General features: G+C 47.6%; 1 protein-coding gene across 1 annotated transcript in view; it reads right to left on the reverse strand.

Moving 5' to 3' along the window:
- Positions 1-1659: 1659 nt before the first annotated feature.
- Positions 1660-15361, reverse strand: part of LOC138963663 (protein CFAP20DC-like) — a 33761-nt gene continuing 20059 nt past the window's right edge. The window contains exons 15-22 of the mRNA XM_070335509.1: positions 14446-14848; positions 12379-12481; positions 11749-11951; positions 11330-11576; positions 10613-10867; positions 3453-3535; positions 2532-2647; positions 1660-2201 (exon numbers count right to left, since the gene is read on the reverse strand). Of these exons, the coding sequence (XP_070191610.1) occupies positions 2095-2201; positions 2532-2647; positions 3453-3535; positions 10613-10867; positions 11330-11576; positions 11749-11951; positions 12379-12481; positions 14446-14848 (1517 nt within the window). The 3' untranslated portion in view covers positions 1660-2094. The remainder of the gene's footprint in view (positions 2202-2531; positions 2648-3452; positions 3536-10612; positions 10868-11329; positions 11577-11748; positions 11952-12378; positions 12482-14445; positions 14849-15361) is intronic.

A 15361-nucleotide genomic window follows, 5' to 3' on the forward strand; every position in this document is an offset into this window, starting at 1 on the left:
ACTGAACTTGTATTTGGGTTGAAAGAAAACATCAACATTTAGTTTTCTTTCTTGTACATGTATTTGCGTTTAAAAAAAAAAGTGTACGTCTCCATGTTACCAAAAAGAAAACATTACAATAGTGCTTATCGGGTGGGAACGCAGAAGAAGAAGAAATCATGCTTTTCTTGTTTTTATTTCATGAATGTTTCCAATCATGTCAGCAGTTTAAACCCAAGTTAAAGACTGACCAGCACTCTACTGTACACACAGTATTTCAAGGACACATGTCTTTCATGGTTATTTACATTGTGTAGTTCATGGATTCCACAGTCAACATGCAATTCTCTCTCTCTCTCTCTGGTGCACACACACACATGCATGCACGCGCACACACTAGCATGATGTACATACCTCAGTTCTGTTTACATCAAGATTACATTCCTCATTCAACAACTTATCTTTTACCTGCTCTCTCGATCTCTTTCTATGTCACACACACACTCACAACTGCAGTAACATTATCATCACGATTTCTGATATGCTTTTTGAGAGACATGGACGGATGCAACACCTTTTTGCTCTCTACGTCACATATATTTTTTCTTTCCCTTCATTGCATTGCAACCAAACTTTTTTTTTTGTACAGCATATACAAACTTGGTTAATCTGCTGTCTTCATGCAGGGGAGGAACAACAAACCACAACACACCCAAATCTCACTTCTAAATGCATAAATATCCAATGAAAACTATACACAAATGTAGTTCAATGTATCAAAAATAACTTAACAGTGACACTGAAATCTGCTCTTGACTTCACATAACCTTGAACACAGAACCTCAAACTTCATGGAAGATGTTCTTATACAAACACAATTCATGTTGTAGGTATCTCACTTCCACCACAGACTATCCTGTACATCATTATAGATCTGTTAGAGTTTTTACCTGTAATAACACTACCGTGGAACCCCCCTTTTAAGACCCCCTCTCTCCCCCCCCCCCCCCCCCCAACAAAAAATGAAGACTCCCTTCCTTTTAAGACCTTGTTTTCTTAGACTTTCTGTTCAGAACCTCCGTAAATGTACCCCCATTTTAAGACCCCCTCTTATTTTGTGACCCTCCACCACGAAATGAGTCGCATGTCACCTCGCGCAGTTCTGCGCTAGGCTTAATAAAAGTCCGGGGAGTGTCTTGTAACAGTGTGAGGGCCACCTTAGTCACAGGCTTGTAACTCAAACAGTTTTTGCTCTTTTCTAAAACGGTTTTCACCACTGGATAGAGCATAAAAAAACTCTTTAGGAAAATGTAAAAATGCAAAGGTGACATGCGACTCATTCCGTGGTGGAGGGTCACATTCAAGACCTGATTTTCTCAGAGTTTTGGAGGTCTTAAAAGGGGGAATCCACTGTGTCGGACGATTGGGTTCATGCTTTCTGTGTAGAGTGGGAAGTCTTGCTGAATCAATTTTGTAACAGGCGCCCATGTCCATCTGAGAAATGAATTCAGCAAACAATTCTCATTCTGCACAGAAAACAGGCAGACTAGATTGTTGGTGTCCGTGCAAGTGGAAGGACGTTCTTATTCCATGTGAAATCATGGAGGGATATGTGATGGTGTATTCTATCATTTACATGGGTAGGAAGGTACAGTGGAACCTGCCCTGGCGACCACCTCTTGATAATGACCCCCTGCCCTTTTACGACCACCCGTTTCACCTTTTCGTAAGGACCACCTGACTTTGAGGACCACTTTTAGTCGGTCCTTTGGATAGTTGTTATAGACATATTCGACTGTGTCATTAAAAATTAAAAAATTTAATCAAAAAAACATTGTGAGATTATACACAAAATCAGAAAGATGCACTGCCCCCTGAAATGCACATAGCCAATTCTTTTTGTTTGCATGTTTACGCACAGTGTCACTGCCACACAAATCTCCTAACAACTACAGAGTCATCCATAGAATTCTCACATCCTGGCATCAACACCATCCAGGCAATATTAAGGCTTATCACACTGTCAGAACTGGTAACAGACGATCTTCCCTTTCAGCCAGCACTCGCGCCACGTGCTCTCTCGCAAACTATTGGCTGTCCACCCCTACAGTTGCTTCAGCTGACCAGTTCATAGTACTTGAGTGTGGTTGGGTCGTAGTAACAGTTGAGGTTGCCGTCGAACATCAAGTCCAGTTCATCTTCTTCTGAGGTGCTGGGCCCATCTGTGATTCACACAACAGTACATGTTAAAATGTGGAAACCACACTGGTAAGAATCAAAAACTGGTGAGATCAAATCAAACTGGTCAGGTCATAGAAAAGAGTTATATACACACAATTACCAATTACACAAGAGGGCTCTCTATTCAAAGCAAGGAAGACCTGCATATATACGTTTCACTGCCGTTTTTAAGTGTAAGTGGTGGTACAAAAATTCAGACAAGAGATTCAGAGATAGTATCAGGAAAAAAACGTTCAGCACAAATGAGCTGACGTAAAATTAAAGCAGCAACACGAGGAAAGCATGAGAACAAAATGTCAAGGGCTACTGACTTGTTCGAGCGTTGGATCCAACTTCGTTGAGGTCCTCGAAATGCCCCTCCAGCGTGCCCTGCAGATCTCGTTCTGACGGAAGGATGATGGGTGGACTGAACACGCTGCTCCAATCTCTGTAGATTTTTGGTGTTGTAACAGACAGCAATGGATTGTTTCAAATGTTCATCATGTATATTAATTTGTTTAATTTGTTTATTTGTGAATTTTTGTTGTTGCTTACTTTTGTAAGGCGCTTAGAACTATGTTAGGATATGTGCCATATAAATACCCTTATTATCATTATTATTAACTACAAGGTTACAATCCTCATCCAACCAGCTTTCATGCAGCGTCACACATGTACTAGTATCTTCCAATACAGTGGAGCCCCCCTATTTATTTAGACTTACAACAAATCTGAGAAAATCAAGTCGTTAACAAGGAAGGAGTCTTAAACTGGTGGTAAATTTACAGAGGCAATGAACAGAAAACCTGAAAACTCAAGGTCTCAAAACAGGAGGGGTTTTAACTTAAGGCATGTGGGGAGGGGGAGGGGGAGGGGGGCATGTGGGAAGGGGGGGGGGGGAGTGAGAGCAGGTTTCTTAAAGGGGGTGTGTGTGTGTGTGTGTGTGTGGGGGGGGTCTGAAAAGATGAGGCAAGTGTCAAAAGGGGGGTTCCATTGTATCAACCAAGGGGAAAATAAACTCACACCAGAGCTGTCACTAAGATTTAGAAAAGAAAAGAGGGTCACCTTCTTTCAGTGTTTCCTTCTTCCACTGGTAAAATGAATGTTCAGTAACATTTTTCTGCTGTCATAGTGAAACACAGCTTGCATGTTTCTTGGCTTTGGTAGTTCGGAAATGCAAGGCTTATTTTAAGTAAATTAAAAAAATAAAAAAAAAGTAAAACCACAACAACAACAAAACCACTGTGATGTACCTTGGGTTGGAGGATGTGAGAGTGTCACTGCTGAGTCGTGACTTCATCTCGTCTTGATAGTTGTGAGCCATCTGGTTGGGAGCCTGCAAACAAATAGATTTTGTTAAGCATATCATGACTGTACGTCCATTGTGCCAAGTGATACAGTGTACACAGTGAGTGTTGCTCTGAAGACTTTTTTTCCTTTACTCACACTCACAACATTCTGTCACGTTGCTATAAATCGAAAATTTTTAATTAAATTTTCATTTGATTAATATACTTACCCGAGTCACATATTTAGCATTGACGCAGTCGAGATGCTAGGTTGACTGAAAAACGCTATCCCGTCTATAGTATAAGGGAAGCAACCCAAGCAAAAAAGTAGCAAGCTTGCTACCCTGGGTTGCCTCCCGTAGCGTGCATCACGCCACAGATCTCGTACCCGATACGAGACACCCTCATTCGACTTCTAGAATACAAAGAAACTAAAAGCGGGGAAGGTGGGAGGGAATTACCTATGTGACTCGGGTAAGTATATTAATCAAATGAAAATTTAATTAAAAATTTTCGATTAAATTACATATTCTTACTCCGAGTCACATATTTAGCAGATAACTCCAACAAGGTGGTGGGTAAGATCAAAAAGTTCAAACTCACTCTAAAGTTCTGGAGAGACAAAAGCCAGCTGCCGCCAAGGAAGGAATAGGCCGAGACCCATCCTGACAGAGGGCAGCAATGTCTGCAGAACCTGATAAGACAAAATCCTAGCGCCAGAAGCTGTGCGCAGGACATCATCCAAACCCCATAGGCCAAAAAGGCCAAGGAGGAGGCCCAGGCCCTGGAAATGAGCTCGGGCCGAGCCGAGGGAAAGATAGCATAAGCTATGACAAGGCGGAGGGCAAGAAAATCCCTTGCCAAGAAACTGGCCCACTGCCAAAAGTCAGGAAAGGATCCCGTGAGAAAGCAACCACTGACTCACTCTAAACCCTTGCCAGGAACTGGCCCACTGCCAAAGGACAGAAACGGACCGAGAACCACCCTGATTGACAGCCGAGATGTCTCTCAGGCAAGAAATGCGAAAGACGACCTCAGAGAGCCAGTAAGCTGTGCCCAGCACTTCTTCCAATCTTCTGAACCGTAAAACAGTCCGGAAAAGGACCCCAGTCTTGGATAAACCCGACCAAGTAGAGGGAAGGACAAGCTGCCCCCCCCCCCCCCTTAAATGGAAGGAAATGCTAATGGCCTGGAAAAGATCCGTGCGTAAGGTTGCCGGCTAAGCCCTGAAAAGGACCGACCCTCACGGAGACCATAAGGCAACCATGCCAAAGTAAGAAAACTTTGGGATGGAGTGAGGCCCAAAAGGCCGTTGAGAGAACAGTCAGCTCCGGAAGAGTGACCAAACTCCAAACCGGAAAGAGAGAGACGCCTGAGTATCAAGTACCAGGGTCCAACTCAATGAGCAAAACTCAAGGGAGACGGTCACCGGTCGTCCCCTGCCCATCCCTGCGAAAGCAGAGAGAGGGGTAAAAAAGGGGACGAAGCGACCTAAGGTAGTGCATAAGCACCGCAAATGCGGACCCGCAGTGGCCAAATCCTAATGTGACCGGAGACCGGAAACAAAATGACAAAAGCCAGCGTGATCGCAGAGCAGACTGCTTGTAGGTAATTGAAAATGAATCAAAAAACCCGAAACAGAAAGGACGAAGCTGGTAAGAAAGACGGAAAACCGTGAAGCGAACCAGCCGTCAGCCTCCCGAGACCAGAGTTCTCAGTAATAGTCATAGTTGCAAGTGAAAAAGGGGTGACCAGGCCGGAAGCCCAACCCAGCAGAAATCGTCCCACCTCACATCATGCAAGCATGATGGAGAAGAGGAAGAGACGAAATCCGCAGTCACGAGAACCAATTGCCAAAGTCGCAACACGACAGGCAGGAGACTATAACACAGGCTAAGGCCGAGAGCCTTGCTGCCCGTAGGCCGGCCATTGCACCAAAGTACTCAAAGTACACAGGCACAGTAAGAAACCAAAAGTTTCGGCCGCCGAAAAAGATGCTGGCCTAGAGGCCAGCACCGAGAAAACTGGAACATTAGCTAGACCTCTGCCCAAAAAGGGGAGGAGTAGCCAAAAAACCTGAGAAAAAGTGACAAGCCAAGAATGACTTCTCAAACATGCAATGCCCAGACAATGCACCCTCAGGAAAATCTGAATGTTACTTCCGAGGCCAACTCAAGTGAACCTTAAGTTTGGACGAAACACCAGAACGCGTCTGATCGCTAGAGAAAGACAAAGTCAGACTCGGCGAAAGACAAACCTGGACCGAGTCCAGAAGCTCGTGGCAAGAGAAAACGGGGAAGCCCAAAGGCAGAAACCCCCTTTTAAACGGAAATCGACCTCTCAGCACCCATACGCTGGGAAAGAGAAAGAATGTCGAAGCCCGAAGCCACAAGCACAAGGAAAGCAACAACCACCACCTCCAATGGATGAAATGGCTGTTGCTCCCGCCGAGGCTAAAACCCCGAAGCCCTAAGGCCGGCTGTTGTTTCAAAAACCCAGCGTACCTATGACGGCTGTGAAAGAAACAATCTCACCTGAGCTGAGGACGTAGGCCGCTTAGGCTGAGTCCGCTTAGGTATAGCCTGCTTAGGAGCGGCCTGCTTTTGCTGCTTTCAAATTGGAGCTCAAAAGAAGGGAACCGCTGTTCTCTGTTGGTCTCAATCCCCTGCTTCTGGCATGAGAGGCCAGGCTGCCGGAGAGAGACCGTCCACCAAGGATGACGAACTGAGAATGTTCCTTGTCGACTCCTCAGAAAACCGGGAGTGGGCAAGAAACAAGTCCCTTCCGCACGAGACCGCATGGAAATAGTGCAGAGAGGACAGCCTCATCTGTGCCTCGTTCACCCTTGTAAGTGTGGAGAGGAGTGAGACACTTCCTCCGCGTCCTGCCCTTTACTAAGGGGAAAGGGCGCCAAGGAATCTGCCAGAGCGCGAGAAAGCGCCCGCAGGAGAGTCTCGGAAATGGAACTGAGTTCCAAAAGTTGTCAGCCCCCTTCCTCAGAGAATAGGAGATTCTGCCCATAGAGCGGCAGAACCGAATCCTTCCTCAACGGCTTCGTAAGAAGCGAAAGAAGATCCGGCGTGACCGGAAACGGTGCACGCGGACGGGGAAAGGCCAACAGGCGGCTACGAGACGACCCTGGCCAAGGCAACTTCCTCTGGTCCGCTAAGGGCACGAAGGAGGAAGCCTGCGCAGGAGCGGCAAGGCATTCCGATGCCGGCTCCGAAGCTGAACCCTGAGGAACCAGCAACGAAACCGACGCCGGAGGCCACCCCCTGTCGAAGAGGGGGGCTCGGCGAAAAGGCAAAAAGGCGAAAAGCTACAAAGGGCGATTCTTCAAACCAGAAGTAGCTGCTTCCTCTTTGCCAACCGAAGTCCTTCCTGTTGGCAATCGATTGTGCTCATTCCCTAACTGAGGGGAGGATGAGAGGAATCAAACCAAGGAAAGTGGGAGAGAGGAGCTAGCGGCCACCACCGGAGTGTGTGGATGCTGCTGTCCCAACAGAGGCAAGAAGCCTGTATGCCCATAGGGCAAGCCTTGTTCGAAATTCACCGGCGACCAAACGGAAGCAGCGGGAACTGAACCGGAAAATCCGGGAGGAGCCGGAAGTGCGGCAGCAACAGCAGCGCTATGCCAAAGCTGGTGCTGAGCCACCTACAAGCTGAAGCTCGGAACCCAAAGGTAGGCCGTAGGCCAGAACCGGAAGTGACAGTAACCTGTGCACTACCCGCTTGACCTACCCTCCTGCCAAGGCCGGAAGCGAAGCTGCCGGAAATGGCTGCCGTGCAAAGGGCAAAGCTCAAACCGGAAAGGGCCATGGGCTGCCCACACACCGATGAACTAACATTTCCAGCCGGAGCCGGAAGAGAAGCTGTCGCGAACGACTGCTTACGTATAGCGCAGCTCAAGCAGGATGGGATCATTATTTGTCCACCTTCCAACGAGGCACTACTTCCGTGAACCGGAAGTGCCGCTGTCGCGTACGACTGCCGACGTAAGGCAAGGCTCGAACCGGACGTGACAGTAGCCTGTGCACTAACCAGTGAACCTACACTTCCGGTCGGAACCGGAAGAACAGCTGTCGCGGGCGACCGCTGTCATAGGACAAGGCTCGAACCAGACGTGACAGTAGTCTGTGCACTAGCAAGTGAACCTCTACTTCCGGCCGGAGCTGGAAGCGGCTGCCGCGAACGACTGCTGACGTAAATTCGGAAGCTGGCCAGAGCCGCCGAAGGCAGCTGCTCCTCGCACACGGACCCGAAGTCCGAAACGCCACCTGAAGGGGACGGCTCATAGCCAAAAGAACCCGACAAATGACGCTGCGAGGGAAGGCCGTAAGCCGAACGCCCATCCTGTTGGCCATCGATGAAACTCGCACCCCTGACTAAGAGGAAGATGAGAGTCACCAACAACCGAAGGCAGCTGAAGAGAGGAGCTAGCGGCCACCACCGAAGTGGGTGGCTGCTGCTGTCCCAGCAGAGGCAAAAAAGCCTGTATGCCCAGGAGAACCACCGTATTCGAAATTCACCGGCGACACAACGGAAGCAGCGGGAACCGAACCGGAAAAGCCGGGAGGAGCAGGGAGTGCAGACGCAACAGCAGAACTATGCCATAGCTGGTGCTGAGGAGTCTGCAAGCCACAACCCGGAAGCCCTAGGCCGGAACCGGAAGTGACAGATGACTGTGCACGACCCGTTTGACCTACATTTCCTGCCCAGACAGGAAGAGCAGCTGCCGGAAACGGCTGCTGTAGCAGGGCAAGGCTCGAACCGGAAGGGACCATGGGCTGTCCGCAAACCAGTGAACCAACACTTCCGGCCGGAGCCGGAAGCGAAGCTGCCGCGAACGGCTGCTTACGTAAAGCGCAGCTCGAACCGGATGGGACCATGGTCTGTCCGCAACCAGTGAACCACCACTTCCGGCCGGAGCCGGAAGGAAGCTGCCGCGAACGACTGCTTACGTAAAGAGCAGCTCGAACCGGAGGGGACCATGGTCTGTCCGCAACCAGTGAACCACCACTTCCGGCCGGAGCCGGAAGGAAGCTGCCGCGAACGACTGCTTACGTAAAGCGCAGCTCGAACCGGAGGGGACCATGGTCTGTCCGCAACCAGTGAACCACTACTTCCGGGAACCGGAAGTGCAGCTGCCGCGGACGGCTGCTGCGAGCACATACCTTGTGTCGACCGTATCCCCCAAAGGGACCTGCTCAGGTGCACTCCCGCAAGCGGAAGCCACCGAGCGCCGGCCGAGAAGAGAAACGCCTCCCTGTGCACGGACTCCAGAGCCATCACAGAAGCCAGCAGGCTGGACAGGTGATCAGGAACAAAGGAAGCCAACGACCGAGGGTCGCGCACCCCCGGGAGGGAGGCAGAGCTGGAAACAGGGTCCGTCCGCGACATTGCTGTACGAACGAGCGTCCGAATTTCTGGAATCAAAGAAGACAAAAGGCTAGCAACAAGAGCGCCAGCCTCCGGCGCAGGTACAGGGGTAGAAACGGCCGTGGTAGCGGCCACACCCGCCGCCCGCGAGCCAGACGAAGTTTCCTCCGGAGCCTAAATAGGCACAGGAAAAACGAAGTTAGTCTTCGGGTCAGAAACGTGAACCGTGGGGTTCCTAGCAGAAGAGGTGGAAGCCGAGGACTTAGGTTTAACAGGGCCTTTGCCCCTAACCTCGGCCTTAGCCGCTCGCTTTTCTCACTATCAGACATGCTGTCACACGAGAAAAACAAACTACTGAAAATACACAAGTCTCTAGGACGTAAAACTTCAGCAGAATAAACTAGCACTAACGTACCAGCTACAAGCAGCTACCAATGCTACTGGTAAACGCTCAAAGTCCGTAGCACGGACCCAAACTAACCAGCAAAAAACACCACGTGTAAGCGAAAAATGGCGACCAAAATGGCGGCCACAGCAACAAACTACTGAGCAAAATTCGTAAGTCCGCGGACGGAAAAATTCTCAGCAGAATGACAATGCAAACAACAACAAAAAGGAACAATCTCACCGCTAGAAACAGCTATGAGCAGACGGGGAGCCGAGGCCGGTAGGTGTCAAGCAGACAGCAAAACCGGCCTAGGAGCGAAATCAAGCACGACCTGTCTCTCTGGCTGAAAGATGTCGAATGAGGGTGTCTCGTATCGGGTACGAGATCTGTGGCGTGATGCACGCTACGGGAGGCAACCCAGGGTAGCAAGCTTGCTACTTTTTTGCTTGGGTTGCTTCCCTTATACTATAGACGGGATAGCGTTTTTCAGTCAACCTAGCATCTCGACTGCGTCAATGCTAAATATGTGACTCGGAGTAAGAATATGTAATTTAATTTGACATTCTATTTGACATTTTATTACACAAACATGAAACATCAGAAAAGAACATGCTATCAAAATGTCTCAAACAGGGACTGAGTCAGTAACAAGTCTAAGACCAAGTTAATCCTTAGTCCTATTATAACGAAGGCATTGTTTCTTAACTATTCAAATCAGAATGTGTCACATGGGTAGCACCATACTGGTACATGGGTGTTACTGGGAAAAATAAAAAAACCTGAAAGGCAGGGGTCCAAAATGCTCAAGTTTGAAAGAAAGTTTCTGGACACCGACGAAACCAAATCATAGTAAGCAAGATGGCGGCAAATCCAAGGGAGCGAACCGAGAAAGCACGCAAACCGGTGTCAAAAGTCGGATCGGAACCGCTGCTCGTTATTTCAACTTTTTTTTTTTTTTTTTTTTTGAAAACCCGAAAAACCGGAATTTCCGGCTTCAGATTTTTTCAAAAACCGGAAATCCGGCAAAAGCCGGAAGAGTAACACCCATCCTGGTATGGCAGCTCGCTTTCCCCAGTGAAAAACCAGCCCTAATTTCCATGACGGTAACCTGACAGGACTATATGAAATCTTATCTTATCATGAGAACACCAACTCTTTAGCTAACTAACTATCTCATTAGACTACTGTGGGCTAAAGGTGGTCCTTAACTCAGCCCGAAGTCGACTTCGCGAAGTCTTTTGACCAAAAACTCAGTGCTAAAGCTTCGTGCACCCAGCTTTGCAAAGTATACTTCGCGTAGTCGACTTTGCCTAGTTCAGGACAAGCTTAACGAACAGGGTGACACACAGACACTAACCGGAGCTTTCCATGTGCTGAAGCTGGTGTCGTCATCGCTGGTGGTGTAGGGCGACTCGCTGTACACCTGCTGACTGGCTCTCAGCATGGGGCCTGCACGAGGGGGGTGGGGAGGGAGGGGATCTGAGGCGCCCATGGGAGGGGGCGAGACATTTTCCAACTCCTCCTCCTCTTCCCGTTTCATGCTGGCCAACATGCGTGTCTCGTATGACTCTGTGACGTCTGCCATCTGATACTTTGTGTGGTCGTAGTTTTTCTGTGGAAAGACCGGTTTAAAGTCATTAAAAGTATATGACAAGTCTTGGTTGCTTTGGTGTATTTGATAACAGGTTCATTTGTTCTTTTCTTCAGACAAAAAATCCTTATCCAACAACCATCCCCAGCCTCAGTTTTTCTGTCCTCTTTTTCTTCACTCTAACTACATATTTTCTTATGCAATTGATTTTCTTTTTTTTCAGCTTACAAAAAGTAAATGAATGAAATTCTAAAGACTCAGCCATATTCAGATACATTCAGCTAAGCTTGTCTAAGTTCTACTGGTTGTAAGACCAGACGATTCCCTGCTTGTGATCTCTTTCTCATTCTAAACTCAATCCACTCCTTCACGTTTGAACCTCTGGCTTCAGCCAGGTTATCTCAACGACAGACAAATAAGAAGGGCTGCACAGAGAAGTAAAAGGTTTACAATACATATATTCTGTATGCAAACGCAACTCACACTTGATGCTTTACTGTGACGGACACTCTCATCCAGACGAGGCGTGATTTCACGCAGTGACTTGCGAGTGCGGCGTACAGCAGTCTGACGTGGGGGGAGCTCTGCCTTGTGGTTGCTGCTGGCGCCTCCGTACAGCGCTGGGTTAAAGGTGGGCCGCTTGAAGTCGGGACTAATGGATGCTTTGGGTGCTCCTGTTGCTGTTCTTCCTTTTGTCAGGCTTGCTCTCTCTGTTGGGTTGTTTGCACCTCTGGACCAAACAGAAAATGTCCACAAAATAATTTTGGGAAATTTGAATGATGATTACATTAAGAAAAGGGCAAGAAGAAAGTTCAAGAGGAAAACAGACAAAAATAAACGTTTGCCAATAACACACACACACACACACACACACACACACACATTCAGAATCAAAAATTCACCTTGTTTTGGGGCTTCCTGTAGAAGTTCCACTGTGTGGCCTTGACCCTTGACCCGGGCGTGGTTTCTGGTGGGCGTCGTCTTCATCGCTACTGGTCATACTGGTGTGAAAGTCGTCCTCGGGTCGTGCACCTCGTGATGAGAGAATCTCTGATGTGGAGCGACGAACATTGGAGCGAGCCCCTTTCACACCAGTTCGCTTGCTCTGCGCAAAAACAGAAGGCATTGTTGCAGCAAACCCTGCGCTGAATTGTACAAGGCGCTCCCCCTCTTGATCATTATCATCATCATCATTGCAGGGTGCTTTCTTTCTGAAGCAAGTTTTCTGCAACCCCTTTTAGATCCCCCATTTAAAACTTCTCTTTTTATGACCCTACTTTCTGAGATTTTCTGTTTCTATACCTCTGTACCTTTGACAACATCCACAGCTTTTTGCAAGTCTTAAACATAAGTATTACTGTGTTTGAAAATAACACCAACACCAGCAATATCCTATCACATGCTGATAAAGGGGCAGTATAACCCTCAGTGTAACACTCGAGGCCCGCTTCATATGCAACAACGTGCATCGTTTTGCTTGTAATCCGCCTTTCTCTTTGCGCCTGATATTTTGACATAAATCCTGGACTTACTGGCTCTTGGTCCGTTGTGCTTGGGGACACGTTTCTGCGAGGAGCCAGAGTGGGACGTGACACAAACATGTGGAGCTTGCTAGTTGTATCACTTGAACCTTCGCTGAAACAGCACAAAGAAAAAAATCCCCATCACAACCACATTAATGGATGATGTTGGGAAATAACTGTGTCAGGTTTGTGAGGGTTGTGAAAGAGTGAATACTCTTCCAATTACTTAGGCCAACTTTCCACACATGCTCCTTGTCTACTTGTTTCAGACACACCCTCGTTAGTGACTGGACTATGGACTGGGTGGCTGAGTGGTAACGCACTTGCGCTCGGAAGCGAGTTCGACCCTGGGTCAGGGCGTTAGCAATTTTCTCCCCCCTTTCCTAACCTAGGTGGTGGGCTCAAGTGCTAGTCTTTCGGATGAGACGAAAAACCGAGGTCCCTTCGTGTACACTACATTGGGGTGTGCACGTTAAAGATCCCACGATTGACAAAAGGGTCTTTCCTGGCAAAATTGTATAGGCATAGATAAAAATGTCCACCAAAATACCCGTGTGACTTGGAATAATAGGCCGTGAAAAGTAGGATATGCGCCGAAATGGCTGCGATCTGCTGGCCGATGTGAATGCGTGATGTATTGTGTAAAAAAATTCCATCTCACACGGCATAAATAAATCCCTGCGCCTTGAATATGTGCGCGACATAAATTGCATAAAAATAAAAATTAAAAAAATAAATAAATCCCTGTGCTTAGAACTGTACCTACGGAATACGCGCGATATAAGCCTCATATTGATTGATTGATTGATTGACTATGTCACATGGAAAAGTTTGCCTCAATAAAAGCAGGAGTGTTCCCTCTTTCACGACCCATACAAACCCAACAGAGCTATTTCCGGAGTTTTTCTATTCTGGGTGAGAAAAAGGTGCATAAGGCACAAGACAGGAACACACTTTGCTTCAAACTTTCAAGTCATAACCAAAGGGTGAGATACAGTCATCATAAAGTTAGCCATAAAAATGCTTCATTAATGCAAGAATTTCCTCTACTCTAGGATGGCCAAAGTATGTACACCATCATCTTATCACATCTAACCAAAGACACTTTCCTACACTATATCTCACTGAGCAAAAATGCCAGCAAAGAAAACACGCACACAACGTTGAACAATCAAATATAAAAGATCACCAAAACAGGCGCTTCAAGCTATCAAGGTGATTTTCCCCTTTGGCAAACTATCTTTTTAAGATCGAGAACTCAAAAACAATCAGAAACTACGTATAATAGCAAAATGGAAACCATTGGAGTTAAGTTAAAGGGGGCACAAAGCGTGACAATTGGTGAAAATTTGTATCTCTGGTGTTTATTAAAAAACAAGAGGCAAAGCCTTCAAGGCTCCCGTAAGAAATCGACAAACAGTAACACAAACTCATTCACTCCGTCACACATACACACACACAGTAAGCATAGGTGACACGGTGCAAGAGTGGGAGACCCTAGATCTAGATCTGTCTGTCTGTAGCCTACTTACGGGGACACGACTGCTAGATCGACACTGCGTTTTCGACAGCGCTTCCTCGCGCACACACTGGAAACACGCTGTGCAGATCAACCTGTAGGAAATCTCCTTTGGTATCTTCTTTATCTATTTTTCTGGGGCTACGAAACCGAACAATGTGAAATCGTCTTCCCCGAATCGGCAAACTGCAGCTGGGTGAGAACTGTATCTATACCACAATCCTTCACGCGATCTGACTTAACCTTGACCCCTGACCTGGTCTACATACCACACACAACACAAACCAGTCACCTGTTTTTACCCCCCCAAAACCCCCCACCACCCGTTTTCTTTGGATACACACTTTAACTACATACGTGCCGACGAAATGTTGATCATTGCTTCAATACTTTGAAGCTGTTGCTTGGATAATAACCAGGTAAAATTAGTATTTCGGTGTTCAGTCAAATGTTAAAGTTTCTATCACACACATACACACGCACAGACAGACAAAAGTTAGCATCGCATAGGCTACACTTACGTGAGCCAATGACAAGCGTTTCAGTGTTACACTTACTCATCACTCTCCTCGTACTCTCCAGGCTGTGAGCTTTCTGTGCCGCTGTCAGAGCTCTCCCCTGCTGCCTCCTCCCCTCTCTGCTGTGGCCCCTCCCCCCTGAGTGTCGGCCCCTCCCCCCTGTGTGATGGCCCCTCCCCCTTGAGTGTCGGCCCCTCCCCCCTGTGTGATGGCCCCTCCCCCCTGTGTGTTGCCCCCTCCCCCCTGAGTGTTGGCCTCTCCCCCCTGTGTGATGGCCCCTCCCCCCTGTGTGTTGCCCCCTCCCCCCTGAGTGCTAACCCAGCCCCTCGATGTGCTGGCCCCGCCCCTCTTTGCACTGGGGCATCCCCTCTCTGTGGTGAGTCATCTCCTTTCAGCAACGCGATCACATCGTTCAGAGAGTCACGTGTATCTCTGCCTTGACCTGTGTATGGCGAAGAAAAACAAGAAAGATATTCAAGTAATTTTTTGTTGGTTATGGACATTTAAAGTAATTATTTGTTATGAACACTTTACACACAGTCTGCTGTAATACTTTCCGTTGCCTTGATTGACATAATATATTCATCAGTGTGTCTGTCTGCGCATTGTGTGTATCCTATCAAGCACGCTTTTCAAATTGATGAAGGTTACCATCACAGAAATGCAATAAGGCTTTGAACTTCAAATTAAGCAAACCCACAGGCCCCATCCAAAGACATAAAAGAGTTTTCACACACCAACACACACCAACTTGTAAAACTTCGGTCACTATTACCGAGATGCAAGTTAGATGAGGGGGGTAAACAAGCCAACATAACACTGTGATCTATCACATCAGAAGATCGACGATTTTCAACTCATACCTTTTTTGACAGCAAAACTTTCCGCACCTCTCACCACAGACTGTTAATTGTGATGACAAACCCCAATATTGTTTTATTACTGCCTGGCTTCA

The sequence above is a fragment of the Littorina saxatilis genome, linkage group LG4, assembly GCF_037325665.1.
Source record: "Littorina saxatilis isolate snail1 linkage group LG4, US_GU_Lsax_2.0, whole genome shotgun sequence".
NCBI lineage: Eukaryota > Metazoa > Mollusca > Gastropoda > Littorinimorpha > Littorinidae > Littorina > Littorina saxatilis.